Source organism: Pseudochaenichthys georgianus, chromosome 7 (assembly GCF_902827115.2).
Source record: "Pseudochaenichthys georgianus chromosome 7, fPseGeo1.2, whole genome shotgun sequence".
In the NCBI taxonomy this organism is placed as follows: Eukaryota; Metazoa; Chordata; class Actinopteri; order Perciformes; family Channichthyidae; genus Pseudochaenichthys; species Pseudochaenichthys georgianus.
Genome location: NC_047509.1, coordinates 8719564 through 8734364, shown reverse-complemented (window position 1 = coordinate 8734364; position 14801 = coordinate 8719564). Strand labels below are relative to the sequence as shown.

Genomic DNA, 14801 nt, shown 5'->3' with positions numbered 1-14801 from the left:
GAAGTTGTGTTCTTCACCGTTTACAGGTTTGGGGTTCTGAGTATTTATTTTCCGGTATGGTCAAATGACGTCACAGAAACAGCTGTTGTCAAAAATATTTTTGGTTAGGGACATTTCTCCTGTTGGACTTTGAAAGACAAGGCTTCTTTGCTGTTGTTTTGTAGTTTAATTATTTATACATTAAAAAAGTGTGCATTAGAGCAAGTGTCCGTGAATAAAATAATATTTATTCCATCTTTACATTTATCAATCAAATTGATGTCTTGCATTATGCAAAAACACCAGCTTACAAAACATCAAACGCTCCAAAGGAAAAAGTGCTCAGACACACAGATACACATAAAACCTGCTGCAAATACATCGGAAAACAGATACCACACTGAATGACAGGTGACATACAAAAGCACACACTTTAAGTGGTGCACTGCAAACTGGACTTCTTTAAACTTAATTTAAAAACATTCACCATCATACTGTTGAAACATTTGTTTTTCTAACATTAACAACTATTCTTCTCCCCATTTCTGACCTTAGGCACACATCACCTGTAAAACTTACACAGTACTTGAGTGACCCTAGCTACTTTACTACAATACCATCATGAATACTAAACTACCATTTTGTCTTCAGTGTTAGTACTCCTCTGCTAACGATAAATATAACCACAATCTTGAAAGTTGTGAAGACCTTTGTTGTGAAAGGGAAACATCTTTTTCTCTTCCATCGGTTTACCCAAGTCAGTGTTTTCCCCTTTAGGCACACAGACCTAAAGTAATGTTTAAAAATAACAGATTGTTCAAAAAACTACCACTCATTCTGAAGTGTTATCCAAGTACAATATGCGTTCAGTCTTAGGGCACCACTGAGCTGAGGAATCTGACTCCGGAGTGCATCCTTCCTTCTTTCTTTCTTTCTGTCTTTCTTTCTTTCCTCAGAACAACCTCTCCTCTAAAAAGCTTCTCTCTCTCCTCTCATTCTTCTTGTGGAGGGTCTTCAGCCACGAGAAGCTGAAGCTGGGTCGACGAGGAGCCTCGCTGAGGGTGAAAGAGGAGGAAGAGGAGGAGAGAGGAGGACCGGTGTGAGCAGGACTTCCTGTCTCCGTCTCCATCTGGAGCAAAGAGGGACAACAGATGGTTTTATATGAATATCTAAGACTCAGAGATACTTGTGGTGAACAACAGTGGTGGAGTAAGTATTCAAGTTCTTGATTCAAAAGTATTCAAACCACACTGTACAAATACTTCTGTATTATGTTATAATGTTGTTTTAGTTAACAATCTTAACTATAAGTACACAGTTCTACCACAAGGTGCCAGCAGAGGCGAGAGAACACTGTCTTTAGTATAAACTGGGTATCAATGAAACAAATATGTAAGTACAGCAGAATAGTACAAGATGTTAGTGATTAAGATGTTAGTTAGGGTGTGTAACAACTTTGTGCTTGAGAAATACTTAGAAATCAATTTGCAAAAACAAAAAAAACGAATTGAAATGATTACAGGGTACAGTACATGTGATAAGTTCAAATGATGATGCGTTAAATATGTTTTACTGCTATGTATAATTTTTCTATACAATATTATGGCTGGGACATCAATACCAATACTTCAATACTTCTTCTATGTCCTTGTTCTTCTTGTAATATAATTAGAAAGTATGAGTATATTTTCATTGGGGAAATATTTTACTAGAAATTATTAAGAATAGTCTTAATCTGCATCATTTACATGCCAGCATTTAAAAAAAAAAAAAGTTAATTGGCAGTTTAACTACTTTTTTCATAATAAAAGCCAGGAGGATTGTACCTGAGCTGAGCAGCAGTGAGGGTGGATGTTCTCCTGCTGGTGTTATGTGCAGATGAAGAAGCCGATGTAAGCCCAAACCCTCTGCAGGATGACCAGGAAGGCCAGCAGGTAGAAGAGCAGAGTGACCACCTGCAGGGAGACGGAGAGATTGGGTGAGATGGATGAAGATGGAAAGTAAAGAGACGAGAGATAGAATGCAGGTAGAAACAGTAGTGACTCGAGAACAGAGAGAGATGATGCTGCACCAGAAATACTTTAAAGTGGAGAAAAAGAAGGAAGGAAACAACTGTATCCAGCGGTGCAATGAAACGAGGTACACTGAGGTATTTAAGTACAAATTCAAGGTACTTTTCATTTATTCGAGCTAACTCTTTTACTTTATTTAGAGGGTATAAACACATTTTCAATCAACACTTGACATCTCATACAAAACATTTTTATCACTTACAAATGAACATTGACTATAACATTAACTCGAGCTGCATGGTCTGTATAAAACAATAATATCTTTTAGATTTACAAAAGAACTAAGATGGTTTACACTTTAATACAAGTATGTTGTAGTTTCTTGACAGCAGGTGTGATATGTTACCTGTAGCGTGCTCATCCCCTCCGGCTCTTCACAGATATGTGCCTCCTTAACGGGATGAGGAGCCTCCTCTTTCTCCTGCTCAGTTTGGTCCTTCATCAGACCCGACCCTGCGTCATTTACTCCCGGGTCGCGGGTCTCCGTCTGCAGGACCCCCCCCTCAGGCTCCTCAAAGCCCCTGAGCAGACCTGCTTCCTCTGGAGGGGGGGTCAGTGCTGCGATCGGCTCTTCAACTGGTTTTAAAACCGACTGCGGGCTGTTGGTGGAGGTTTCCTGATGGTGCTTTGGCTCCACTTTCTGCACAATGAGCTCTGGTTCTGGTTCCACTTTGGGTTCTTCAGGAACGTCTTCCACAACTGCAAGAACAACACTGCTGAGACTGAATGGGTGTTTGGACATGTACAAGTCTTGTTTAATTAAGATTGAATTGGATAATAAATATTATTGTTCTTTATCTATAAACTCCAATATTACAATACATGATCTCTACCAGGTTACAGCGATAACTAATATTAGAAAATGTTATATATTTATGGTTCAAATCGTATAATATTACTGCATGTGTTAGTGCAGCTAGTTAAAAGCACATCATTAACATAATTATGTAAGCGTGATAATGCTTCCTCACAAAACAACACACAGGGCTGTTTTTTGCATCAAAAGTTGGCTTTTTTAAGAGATATGTAGTTCTGACAGGACAGCTACAGTATACAATTGTTGATGAATTAATACAAACAACAACAACAATTATAGTCAAACAGGGGATCACAGGGGTGACTATACTTTCACTTTTCATACTGTTGAATACGTTTTGCTGATAACACTTACATACTTTTACTTAAGTAAGGTTTTAAATGCAGGCATTTTACTTTTTAAAAACAGTCTGGTATTAGTAGTGTGGTATTTTACATTACATTACATTACTGTACATGTCACTTGTTAGAAGCTTTAATCCAAAGTGACTTACATACTCAATACTGTGGGCAATCCCCACAGGAGCAATTTGGGGTGAAGTGAAGTTATTTTTTTTGCCTGTCCTTGTTTGTCTCCCCTCCCTCAAAATGTAAAGCGTCTTTGGGTTCAAGAAAAGCGCTATAGAAATACAATTTATTATTATCATTATTGTTATGAAGTGTCTTGCCCAGGGACACAACGACATGCTGACTGCAGTGGGGTTTGAGAGATGTAACTCATTCTCTCTTTCCCTCCTGCAGCAACCAACTATTTTTGGAGCAGACCCATAGACCTCAAATGAAAAAACTCCGCAGATCGAGTTACTGAGTTTATGGTGCACCCACAGTCTGAGTGCCGCTCAGTGCAGCCGTCACAAGCACACAAAACACTTGATTAACATTTTTTCCTTAATCATCTTAAGAAATGTAATTGTGTTTAATGAGGTTTATTTAAATGAAATGACGGATCTTGCGATCATATATTAAGCGCATTTAGGGAGAAAAAGAGCAAACAGCACACAAAGGGATATAACAGATATCATCACATTGTCAATGAATGGGTTTATAAATGTTTTAATAATATAAAAGGTTGCTATGTTAACACATTTGTTTCAATATTTCAGATCTTATGTTTTGGCAGTCAGTATTTGTAAAGCTGCAGATGTAGAATTAAAGTGGGCAGAAAGGTGTTGGTGCAGCTGCAATGTGTCCTGTGCAACATACAGGCGGTTTTAAAGATAACGTTTCAAAGTGTCTTCCAGTCTCTCTTCTCACCTTTGAAGAAGTCGATGCTCTTCAAAGCTCGCTCCTGTCGACTGAAGTTGAATGTGTAGTGACTCAAACTCTCAAAACCTGCTTTCAGTTTCTCTGACGGACAGGAGCTGCTCGCTGTTATCACTCTGGGGAGGTAGAGGGGGAACGGAGGAGAGTTACAGTGAGTTGTTGGAAATGGAAGGAATGTCGGACACACAAATGAGGGTAGACTACATTTAAGAAATGATTATGTTTGGTACAGAAAATGTCAAAATACATCATGGGAACACAATTGTAATACTCACTGTGTGATCAGCTCTCTTGAATTCTGGAGGGAAGATTCAAGAAAAAGAGAATAAAAAACAAACTTTTGAATGGCAATTAGGTCTTTATTTACATTTCTTTCGACTAGACACGTAGACCGTACAAAAAACAATACAGGGAGAAGCAAAGGGAGGGAGAACAATTACATTTCAACTCATTATCGTATTGATAATACACACACACACACACACACACACACACACACACACACACACACACACACACACGCACACACACACACACACACACACACACACACACACACACACACACACACACACACACACACACACACACACACACACACACACACACACACCTTAACGAAGGCGGCCATGTCGGGCTCCTCCATGCTGCTCGTTGCTCTCTCCATCAGTTTGCTGTTGGCCTCCACGCTGTCTCCATAGCAACGCATCAGTGCCTGGGCGTGGCCTGTTTTCTCTTCCTGCTCCGAGCTGATTCGCTGCATCATCACCTGCAATGATGACGAAGATGAAGACAACAATATACAACTGCAAGCACTATTACTGCTATACTTGCTGACATTACATAACATTTGTACCTACAAAACGTGTTGACATTTTGAATGTTTATAATGTACTGCATTTTTTATAATGTACTGCATTTTTTTTTTTTTAATATACATACTCTTACTCTTTTTCATATTTAATATATTCAGCCGTGCTACTACTGTAACTGCTTCCATTTCTTTGCCATTATTACTCCTATCGCCGCTACAAGTTCTAGAGCGCTTCGAGAGCGCTTAAGACCTTCCTTCCAAGTAGAGTGCGCTTAAGACCTTCCTTTTTGATAAAGCTTATAGTTAGGGCTGATTAGATTCAGCCCCTAGTTTTGCTGATATAGGCTTAGTTTGTCGGGGGACATCTTACTTCTTACTTCTTCCTTCTCTCTGTCTATACCTGTGTACTCTCATGTTCCGATTAACCCAGCTTCCCCAAATGTCTTTCTTTTTGGTGTCTATATACGCCGGGATCCGGAGTCATGGATGATCCTGCGGTCCTGTGTCCTGGATCGCGAGCCCTGGATCTTGAGTCGTGGCTGTGGTCCTGGATCATAAGTCCTGGATGGATATCCTCGTGGATTCATCTTCCTATTATACACACATGCATTTCCAAACATTTGGACTACCTATGTTGCAAATGTATTATCTTTTCAATTTACACACGGCATCTATTGCACGTCTGTCCGTCCTGGGAGAGGGATCCCTCCTCTGTTGCTCTCCCTGAGGTTTCTCCCATTTTTCCCTTTAAACTGTGGGTTTTCTTCGGAAGTTTTTCCTTGTACGATGTGAGGGTCTAAGGACAGAGGGTGTCGTATTGTCATACTGATATTCTGTACAAACTGTGAAGACCACTGAGACAAATGTAACATTTGTGATATTGGGCTATATAAATAAACACTGATTGATTGATTGATTGATAGAGCTAAGTATGTCTATAAATGGGGTTTATCAGCAGTTGTGGAAGAAAAATGTCAACATTGTACTTAAATATAGTTAAATTCAATCACTGTTTATCAGGGCCACCACAGACATTAATTAATAAACAATAAGAGAAGAAAAAAAAAACTGACCTTTTGTCTCTCCTCCAGGATTGAATTCACTCGGTTGAACTTCTCACACACACTCTGTTTCTGAGCCTTACTATTCTCCTGCAGAGAGAGTAAACAAAGTCAAATGAGAGTTTTAGCATATTCATTTACTTTTACAGTGTTATTGTTACCATAGACAGGCAGACAGCATGGGTTAGCTCCACACGTAGAAACAACACTTTTGAAGACCTTTTGAAGAGAAAATAGTCCCCAACAAATGCTCTGTTTATTGGGGACTATTTTCAGCAGCGGATTAATCTTGTGTGACTAAGTAAAACATAAATACAAACTTTTTACACATTGTGAACACACACACACACACACACACACACACACACACACACACACACACACACACACACACACACACACACACACACACACACACCTCTATGATCCTGCAGGTCTCTTCCAGCGTATTGATTAAAGCCTGGACTTTGTCGCTGAAGGCCACCAGAGAACTGACCGCTTCACTCAGATCATCCTGGGAAACAGAAGCAAGTAAAAGAGATGTTATTAAGGCTTATGATGAGGAGTTATTTACAGCCTTAAGTTATATAATCAACCAATACATCTGTAATTAACCTGGACCTAGAACTTTAACTATGTTTTGCCTTTTCCCTTTTATTCTCAAAAGACACAAGATGATACAAAGCCTGATTACACTTAAAACAACCATAGCAAAAACCACAGAACAAAAGAGACAATGACCCAAAAAAAACAACCAAATTATATTAGTTTAAAGGTTTTTTAGAAGTACAGTATTTAGAGTATCAGATACCTTCTGCTGCTGGCAGACGTCAGAGAGAGGAGCCACCTGACAGGCCTGATGAGCCCCGAACACTTTACACAGCGAGCAGGTGGGAACCTGACAGGTGAGACAGAAGATGTTGACCTTCTCCCCCTCATGGTCCGAACAGGTCACATGATCAGAAGGAGCCGGGGGAGGAGGGGGGAGGGGGCTGCAGAGACAGAGAGATGTTTACTATTGAAATATTATTATTATACTGCATAGCAATCAATAACTAGCATGAGTGCTGAGATAATCCTATTATATATGATTCTTGTATTTTTACACATTTCTTGCCACATTAAGGGGATAAGGGATGAGTGTCTTTGTCTTCAAGGGAACTATATTATGTCAATTCTGCTCATTTATAAATAGAAGTTTGTTGCTTTTGTCAACATCAGATCAATCCTTTGGCAATATAAGCTTTATTGGTGAATTTTAAGATGTGACAGTATCAGCGTTTCGAGCTGGTACCTACAAGTGGAATTTCAAATCTTTAAATAATGAAATGATGTATTACGTTACAACAAGGTAACTAGTAATCACACTTCAGAATGACCTTCACTGTGCATGGAAGTGCATTTTACATCATGATTCTTGTCTCTCTTCACCTTGTGGCCTTGCTGTTGTTGCTGAGTTCCTGTTTGTAGACGTCGATGATGTTCTCCACCAGCAGGTTCCTCTGCAGGCCGTAGACCCCGTGCCGATCCAGAATCACTTCCTGTGAGCAGGAGGGACAGCGGAAACGCCCGCTGCTCACCTGCATGGTGGTACGAGCGCTGAAGAGGGAGGGCTGCACAGAAAGAAGTTATATTTAATGATGTCATTATTTATTTGAAGAAAGGAATGTTCAGCTCTCTTTAATCCTCCATTGCTGACTTTCAACACCCAACAGTTGGAAGTGTGCTGTCTTACAACACAGCTGCTTGCTGGTATTCGATAGTTAGCAACAATGTTAATATCAGTCGGGGTCAACAAGGGAGTAAAGTCTTCCAAATGTCTGGATGAAGTCAAAGTTAGTTTAGGACAGGTAACTGGGTAAAACAAGACCAGACACACACAGACATACACAGAATAATGTTCACTCTATAGTTTATAATCAGTTTCCTTAAACCTTTTCCAGCCCTTAACCAGGGGCGGCTATAGGAGAGGGCCAGGGGGGGCCAGTGCCCCCCTAACACTGACCTCTGATCCCCCTGAATTTTTTTTAAATGTATATTTTCTGGTACTCGGTTTGCCAAAAACTGCAGGATTTTGTTGCTGTAATGTGAGATTGTGCAGACACCCTTATGCAAAGTAGAGATGTAACTGTTCATTGCCTTTATTTTTATATAAATATGGTGTTAGTGCAAACATTGCACTATAACTTAAGCTGAAGCTAACAGTAATAACTATAAGATCTATCTGAAATAAATAAGTGTACTGGAACAAATATCAATAACTGTATTGCATTGTTTTCTTATGCGCAATTACTTCATACTGTCTAGTTCTCTTTTTCGTCCTGCATTTATTGTGCCCCCCTCAGAAAATAACTGGCCCCCCAGTGGCCCCCCCAGTCAAATTGGTCTAGAACCGCCACTGCCCTTAACTACATATTTAATACAACTGAGTTAGATATTAAACCAGGCCTAGAGTAACACTTAGGGCAAAATAGGTCCCATTTATAAAAATACTTTTATAATGTGTAATCAAACCAAGATAAACAATATGAAGCTGTGGCTAGCTAGTTCCCCAATGGTCAGGTACTTTACAGTAACTTCAGTGAGCTAGCTGACGTGATGTCGACCTCCTCTGATGTGATCTTATTCTCAAAGCAGTTCAAATCATATTTCTGTAGTTTGACAAATAAGTCAAATCAAATAAAACTAATTGCAAGACTTTTTCTCAATCGCTACAAACATGAGGCACTTCAAATTCAATAATGTATTTACTACTACTTACTCCAGCAGTAGTTAGAATGATTTCAAGTGACACAAGTTTAAGATATTGTCTTTCAGCTAAATGTTTTAGTTTACTTTAGTAAGTTAACTTTAGACAGATACAGTAGTATGAATGGGAAGTGTAGTGGGTAAAAGATAGTAACACAATGAGAGATCACAAGAGAAAGCCGAGCAGAAGCGGAAAAAATATTTAGTGAATTGAGAGTTAGGGGAGGACAGATGTATGTGTAGAAAGTGACAGAGAGACGGCGGGAAGGTTAGAGGACGAGGATCCTGAAATAGTTCCTGGTAATAAGCTTCAGCTGCTGCTGCCTGTGGGGGGGATCAGCGGGGGGGGGGGGGGGGGGGGGGGGGGGGGATCAGAGAGAGAGAGAGAAGCTTTATCATGTTAGGATTTATATCAGCTGTGTCAACAGTCACACGATTTGACAGTCAAAGAAAATGACTACATCCTGCTCAAAACATTCTGCTATATAATGCACTTGTCACCTCGTTAATCTGTGTTACAAAGTTCTCGTCTCTACACATTAAATATATCTACCATGTCTCTGAAAATGCCAACATTTCATCAAGCTTTCTGCATTCAGGGTGTCTGTATTGTTTCATGTTGGTTGCACTCATAGGTTGCACTATGTCTAGCAGATTTAAAAAACAAAATGTCCCCTCAGAGACAATAAAGTACAGCTTTTCTTTTTTTATGTCCTGCACGTTTTTGTCATTATTATAAATGACATCTGTGGTTATTGTAGTACTCATGTAAAGAAAACATAAATTATTTAAGTCCTATTGAGAACATGGGGTAGTCTTGCGCATCAGCCTACTGTTGGTAAAATGAGTATTACAACAGAGTATTGTATATGGAAAAGATTTGAACAACAACACATTTTTGAAGCATCCTGGCAAAACTATATCTTTCACAGATTACATTAATTTTTTCTGAATTTACAAAGATTATCCAGCAAAAACATTTAAAACCGTCAAATACTATTAGACTAATAACATTTATTTGTTCTCACTGGTACAGTTATATTATACATATTTGTTTATGTCTAAGTATTTTGGTTGTATTTTTAGTTATTTTTGTATTCTATATTTATGTTTCTTAACTATGGTAGTACTTTTCCTATATTTTATTTTCTCGTAATATCTTATTTGTATGGCTTATTTATTGTATGTGAATAACGTACTTGGCAATTACACTTGAATTTGTTTCCAAATGATATTAAAAAGTTGAGCAATGAGGGAAGATTAGTAGCTGGGCAAGACTGTGTGTGTGTGTGTGTGTGTGTGTGTGTGTGTGTGTGTGTGTGTGTGTGTGTGTGTGTGTGTGTGTGTGTGTGTGTGTGTGTGTGTGTGTGTGTGTGTGTGTGTGCGTGCGTGCGTGCGTGCGTGCGTGCGTGCGTGCGTGCGTGCGTGCGTGTGTGTGTGTGTGTGTGTGTGTGGTCTAGCATTACTATACTTGTGGGGACCTAAATCTGTTTACATAGTCACGTGTGGGGACTGGCTACCCTTATGGGGACAAATTGGAGGTCCCCATAAGGGGAATCATTAATTGTAGGGTGAAGACTTGGTTAGGGTTAGGGTTAGGCATGTGTTGGTTATGTTTAAGGTTAGGATAAGTCTCCAGGAAATGCATGTAAGTCAATGTAATGTCCCCTGAAGTGATGTATACAAGGTATGTGTGTGTGTGTGTGTGTGTGTGTGTGTGTGTGTGTGTGTGTGTGTGTGTGTGTGTGTGTGTGTGTGTGTGTGTGTGTGTGTGTGTGTGTGTGTGTGTGTGTGTGTGTGTGTGTGTGTGTGTGTGTGTTCTTCAGGACAGCCTTCTTGGTATCAAATGTCATGAACATGAGCACGGCAGTTAAAGTAAAGTCTATTAGATTTCCATCTCACATAACACTTATACATAAACCCACACAAACCCCCAAGTGAACTCCACATTTGTAAAGTGTGTGTAGCTGTGCATGTGAGCTCTGCTGGATGGTAAAATATTACTGGAACAAAATGTGTGTGCTCATCAGGTTTGGAAATAATAAAACTACAGAAGTTGGTGGTGATAAAGACCCAGAAAAACTAAATCTGTATCTTTATTCTTAGAAACTGAGTTCCTTTAAAGTCCACTCAAATGTGTCTCTTGTAGTACAGGAAGAAAAGTCATATTTCTTTAGACTATAGTTAAAGACAGGCTCTTGTTTTGTTCATGCTAGCTGTGTAGCTCTAGCATCTCTCAGTCCAATATGTTGGTTCACACTGAAACATCTCAACACATATTGGATGGATTGCTCTGACATTTTCTACAGACATTCATGATGATCTGAGGATTTATAAGCTTAGTGTTTTTTGTGAGTCAATTCTTACTGCAAAGTAACTACAGCTGTCAGTTAAATTATGTGGGGTAAAAATAAAAAATATCTTTGTTCTGAGATGTAGCTGACTAATGAACTTCAAACATTTGTACGACAATAAACGTTTAGTTGCATACCACTAAAGCAGTGTTAAGTGGGACAACAGAAATTAAGAACTAATATTTGGAATCAAACATGTGAAACAGACACACACACTGAACAGTAGCAGTAAATATAGCTCTCAGCAGGTGATTTTCAAGTACAAGAACAAAGGAGTCAGAACCATCCACACATCTTAATTTAGAAAGTGATAATCCACTGCACCCACTTACACACATGGTATAAAAAGTGTGTGACGAAAGACAAGTGTGATCCAGCTTTATATGTACAGTCTCCATCTCTCGCATGGCGACATGTCACAGTAGAGGCACACAATACAATTATGAACCTGAAAATGAGCATTATAGGGCCCCTTTCCATAAGTACTCCTTACACCACAGTGCACATCAGCAGTGTCACTGACCTGGTACAGCTCGTTGGCACACTTCCTGCAGAGGTTGTGCTGGCAGGGCAGGATCACCACGGGTTTGCTGAAAAGCTGCAGACAGATGGGGCAGATCAGCTGTTTCTCCAGGGAGGACAGCCCCATCTCGCCCTCGGCTCCCCCCCCACCCTGCAGGCAGCCCAGCTCCCCCGGCAGCGACATGGCTGCTCCGCCACACTTCACCTCCTCCTGTTCAGAAATGATTCAATAAACACACTGATCAGCCAAATGTGTTTGTGGAGGGATACATTATTTATATTTTATATTGATGCATCGACTCAGTTGTCTTGTGTCTTATCTGTCAGAGAGAAACCATCATTTATTTTATTTGTATTATCATACATTTCACTTCCTTGTGTCTATTAACCTGATAACATGTTATAGTTTGCTGCATGCACGGAAATGTCTTTGATTCATCAGGCCTGTTTGATTTGAACTTGTGATGTGTCATTTTGTAAAGCACTTTGAGCTGCATGAGTCGTATGAAAACTGCTATATAAATAAAGCTTTATTATTATACATTCAAATAGCCGTGGATATTAAGGATTATTACTGTAACATACTGTACGTTTTGAGAAATAATCCGGTTTTCATCAATAATATCCTCATCAATTGAATACAAATAAGTTATAATAAGGTTCTTTTTTTATCCTATTTGTTTGTTATATTTTAGTGGCCATGCTGCAGTGGAAACCAGCCCTCATATCAATTAGAAGCACTTTCAATGATTTTATCCGAGCCAGGATAGCAAACAGGCATTGTGATTTTGCACATTTTAGTTATAAAGTTATAAACTGCATAAACTTGAGTCACTGCTCGCTAGTTTGAAAAACAACTTCAAGTTAGTGTTTTCAGATTGTTCATGTTCACTTATCCTTAAGTCCTGTTTCCCTTTTTATTATCCCTTAACCCTTGTGTTGTGTTCAAAAGCTGTTACCAGTCATGGTGTTCGCGGGTCAATTTTGATTTTTGACCCATGATTTATTTCAGTCCAAAACACTCAAAAATAATGACTATCATCCAATATTGTTTAACTACATCATAACTAACTTATTATGCATTCATAACCGTACAATGCTGTTGTAATTTTATGTTATGGCCCAAAATGTGCTATATAAATAAAACTTGATTTGATTTGAAAACACATTAGATTACACCACATATTGCACACGTGCATGTGTGTGTACATATTCTTTGAGAAAGGCCGAGTTCCCGTGGGGGGAGGGGAGACCAGGTGCATGTTGCGAAAAATTATTGTTACAGTGGATGAAGGGGGTGAGGGTGGGGTGTCTAAAGTCAAAGAAGAATCTTGATTGGGCCAAATTTGACCCCGAGTCACCCACAACAATTCTGCCGGGTCTCCCCAGACCCGAACACCAAATTATACACAATTTTGTTTAGAGACCCTCAGACTTGGCTGAAATGGTCAAAATCTGTTTTGTGTTTATATCTGCTGTGGAGGATATCATGAAGCCTTGTTCCGATAAAAAAAAACTAGAGCGTAGTTGTTGTTATATAATTTAAACTTGAAACGGGTCACCGGAGACCCGAACACAACATAAAGGTTAAGGTAGGAATTCAAATCTTCTGTTGTAACTATTCATGAAAGCTATCTGATTGTTACAGTTAACATGATATAGCTCCATGTTTTTATGGTTTTCCTATTCTATAAAACGGCAATATTTTAGATGACTGCTGCATAATTTTATATTCGAAAAAGTACAATAAAGTCTGTCTGCATGTGTGATGGATCTGTAGTGGAAGGTCAGTTTTGCATTTAATATAAGTGTTTGTTAATTATTATTTTAATAACTAAAGATATGTTGATAAAACAAACTGCACTAAATGTTCACTTTGATAGATGACCTTAGTTTGATAAGTGTTAACATTAATTAAGAAATACAGTGCCCTGACTTTAAATAGATTTCAAGTAAATATGGACTTGTTAAAAACGTTCTGAAAAATGCTTTGACGTTAATGAGCAAAACCATGAGAAATGCAATATCACAGCAGGCAACACACAACTCGACAGGGGAAGAAACCATAGACTATAAGGAACATACAAGACAACAAACCCGCACAGGACACCTTCATAAAAAACGAAACCAAAACATTATATGAGTTAAAAGCTGGAAAAAATGGTTACTCACCTTCCTCTCCATCTGCTGATAAGCGTTGTGTGTTTGGTCTGTTGGCGCTTAGTTTGCAATTAAAGAGTCATTAAAGAGTTGGAGGCAGTTGATGTTCATTCTTCAGATCTGGTCTTTCTGCTTGCCCAAGTTGTTTGAAAATCCATTTGTTTCTCAATGAGCAAATCCAGTTGTCTGTTGTTTTCCAGAAATCCAATTATGGAACTTTGAGTAAAGCACCAACAACCAAGGAGTCCTCCAGGGGAGAGCCGGCTGATCTTCAGATGTTTCTAATGAACAAAATCAACAATTATTAATGCTAGTAGGCTGAATAATGGTATTTTTCAAATAACTTTACAAAATATACTGCATTTAATTCCCCAGGATTTAAATGACTTAAGATGTTGTGTAAGTTTTGCATGAAGCTGTTGACCGTAGAGACCAAAGACCAAACACTGTCTCAGATTCTGGAAATACCCTCCTCACTTAGTCAGGGTGTCAGGGAAACAGTTTGAGCAATCTTTGTTGTCCAGCTGAATAGCGAGAAAAATACACAGATGTCGACACTGAAAACACATTTGAAAGTTGAGATCAAGAAGTCACATCGAGGTCAATCAGTTCAAGAAAAAAGTTCCTATCCAAGGAGAGAAAGTCGATAGTTGAGCGTTGATACCAAATCTGCCGGGAGAGGACAGAGTGTCTCTACCTTTTCACCCTCCAGTTCCTCTTCTTCCTCTTGCTCACTCCATTCCTCTTTTTCACACAAGAAGCGCCTGCTGTGTTTGTGTGTTGGCAGATCCCTCACCATCTGCAGCAAAGTCATCCTGAGTGAGAGAAACACACCCCCCCAAACTGAATTGAGTTGGGGGGTGGGCATCAGGTTTCTCACTCACACACACACTCTCTCACACACACACACACACACACACACACACACACACACACACACACACACACACACACACACACACACACACACACACACACACACACACACACACACACACACACACACACACAC

The 14801-nt window shown here is 39.3% G+C and overlaps 1 protein-coding gene across 3 annotated transcripts; it reads right to left on the bottom strand.

Moving 5' to 3' along the window:
* Window positions 1-207: 207 nt before the first annotated feature.
* trim101 (tripartite motif containing 101) lies at window positions 208-14769 on the bottom strand. Of its 3 annotated transcripts, none has more exons than XM_034087566.2 (13): window positions 14267-14769; window positions 13802-14070; window positions 11631-11840; window positions 7437-7618; window positions 6817-6997; window positions 6424-6519; window positions 6018-6095; window positions 4744-4899; window positions 4406-4428; window positions 4122-4246; window positions 2398-2750; window positions 1806-1934; window positions 208-1108 (listed from the first exon to the last, which is right to left on the bottom strand). In XM_034087566.2, exons 2-12 carry the CDS (start codon window positions 13811-13813, stop codon window positions 1848-1850), a joined length of 1503 nt encoding a protein of 500 aa, XP_033943457.1. In that variant the 5' UTR covers window positions 13814-14070; window positions 14267-14769; the 3' UTR covers window positions 208-1108; window positions 1806-1847. The 3 variants fall into 3 exon arrangements, with proteins under 3 accessions (XP_033943457.1, XP_033943456.1, XP_071059829.1); XM_034087565.2 differs by having other exon boundaries at window positions 14487-14769; XM_071203728.1 differs by lacking the exon at window positions 14267-14769 and having other exon boundaries at window positions 13802-14260.
* Between the last annotated feature and the right edge of the window lie 32 nt (window positions 14770-14801).

Coding starts and splice junctions, on each gene's coding strand:
- trim101 (XM_034087566.2), bottom strand. Junction 7,619..11,630: donor GTGCCAACGAGCTGTACCAG/GTCAGTGACACT, acceptor CTTTCTGTGCAG/CCCTCCCTCTTCAGCGCTCG. Junction 6,096..6,423: donor AGACCTGCAGGATCATAGAG/GTGTGTGTGTGT, acceptor CTCTCTCTGCAG/GAGAATAGTAAGGCTCAGAA.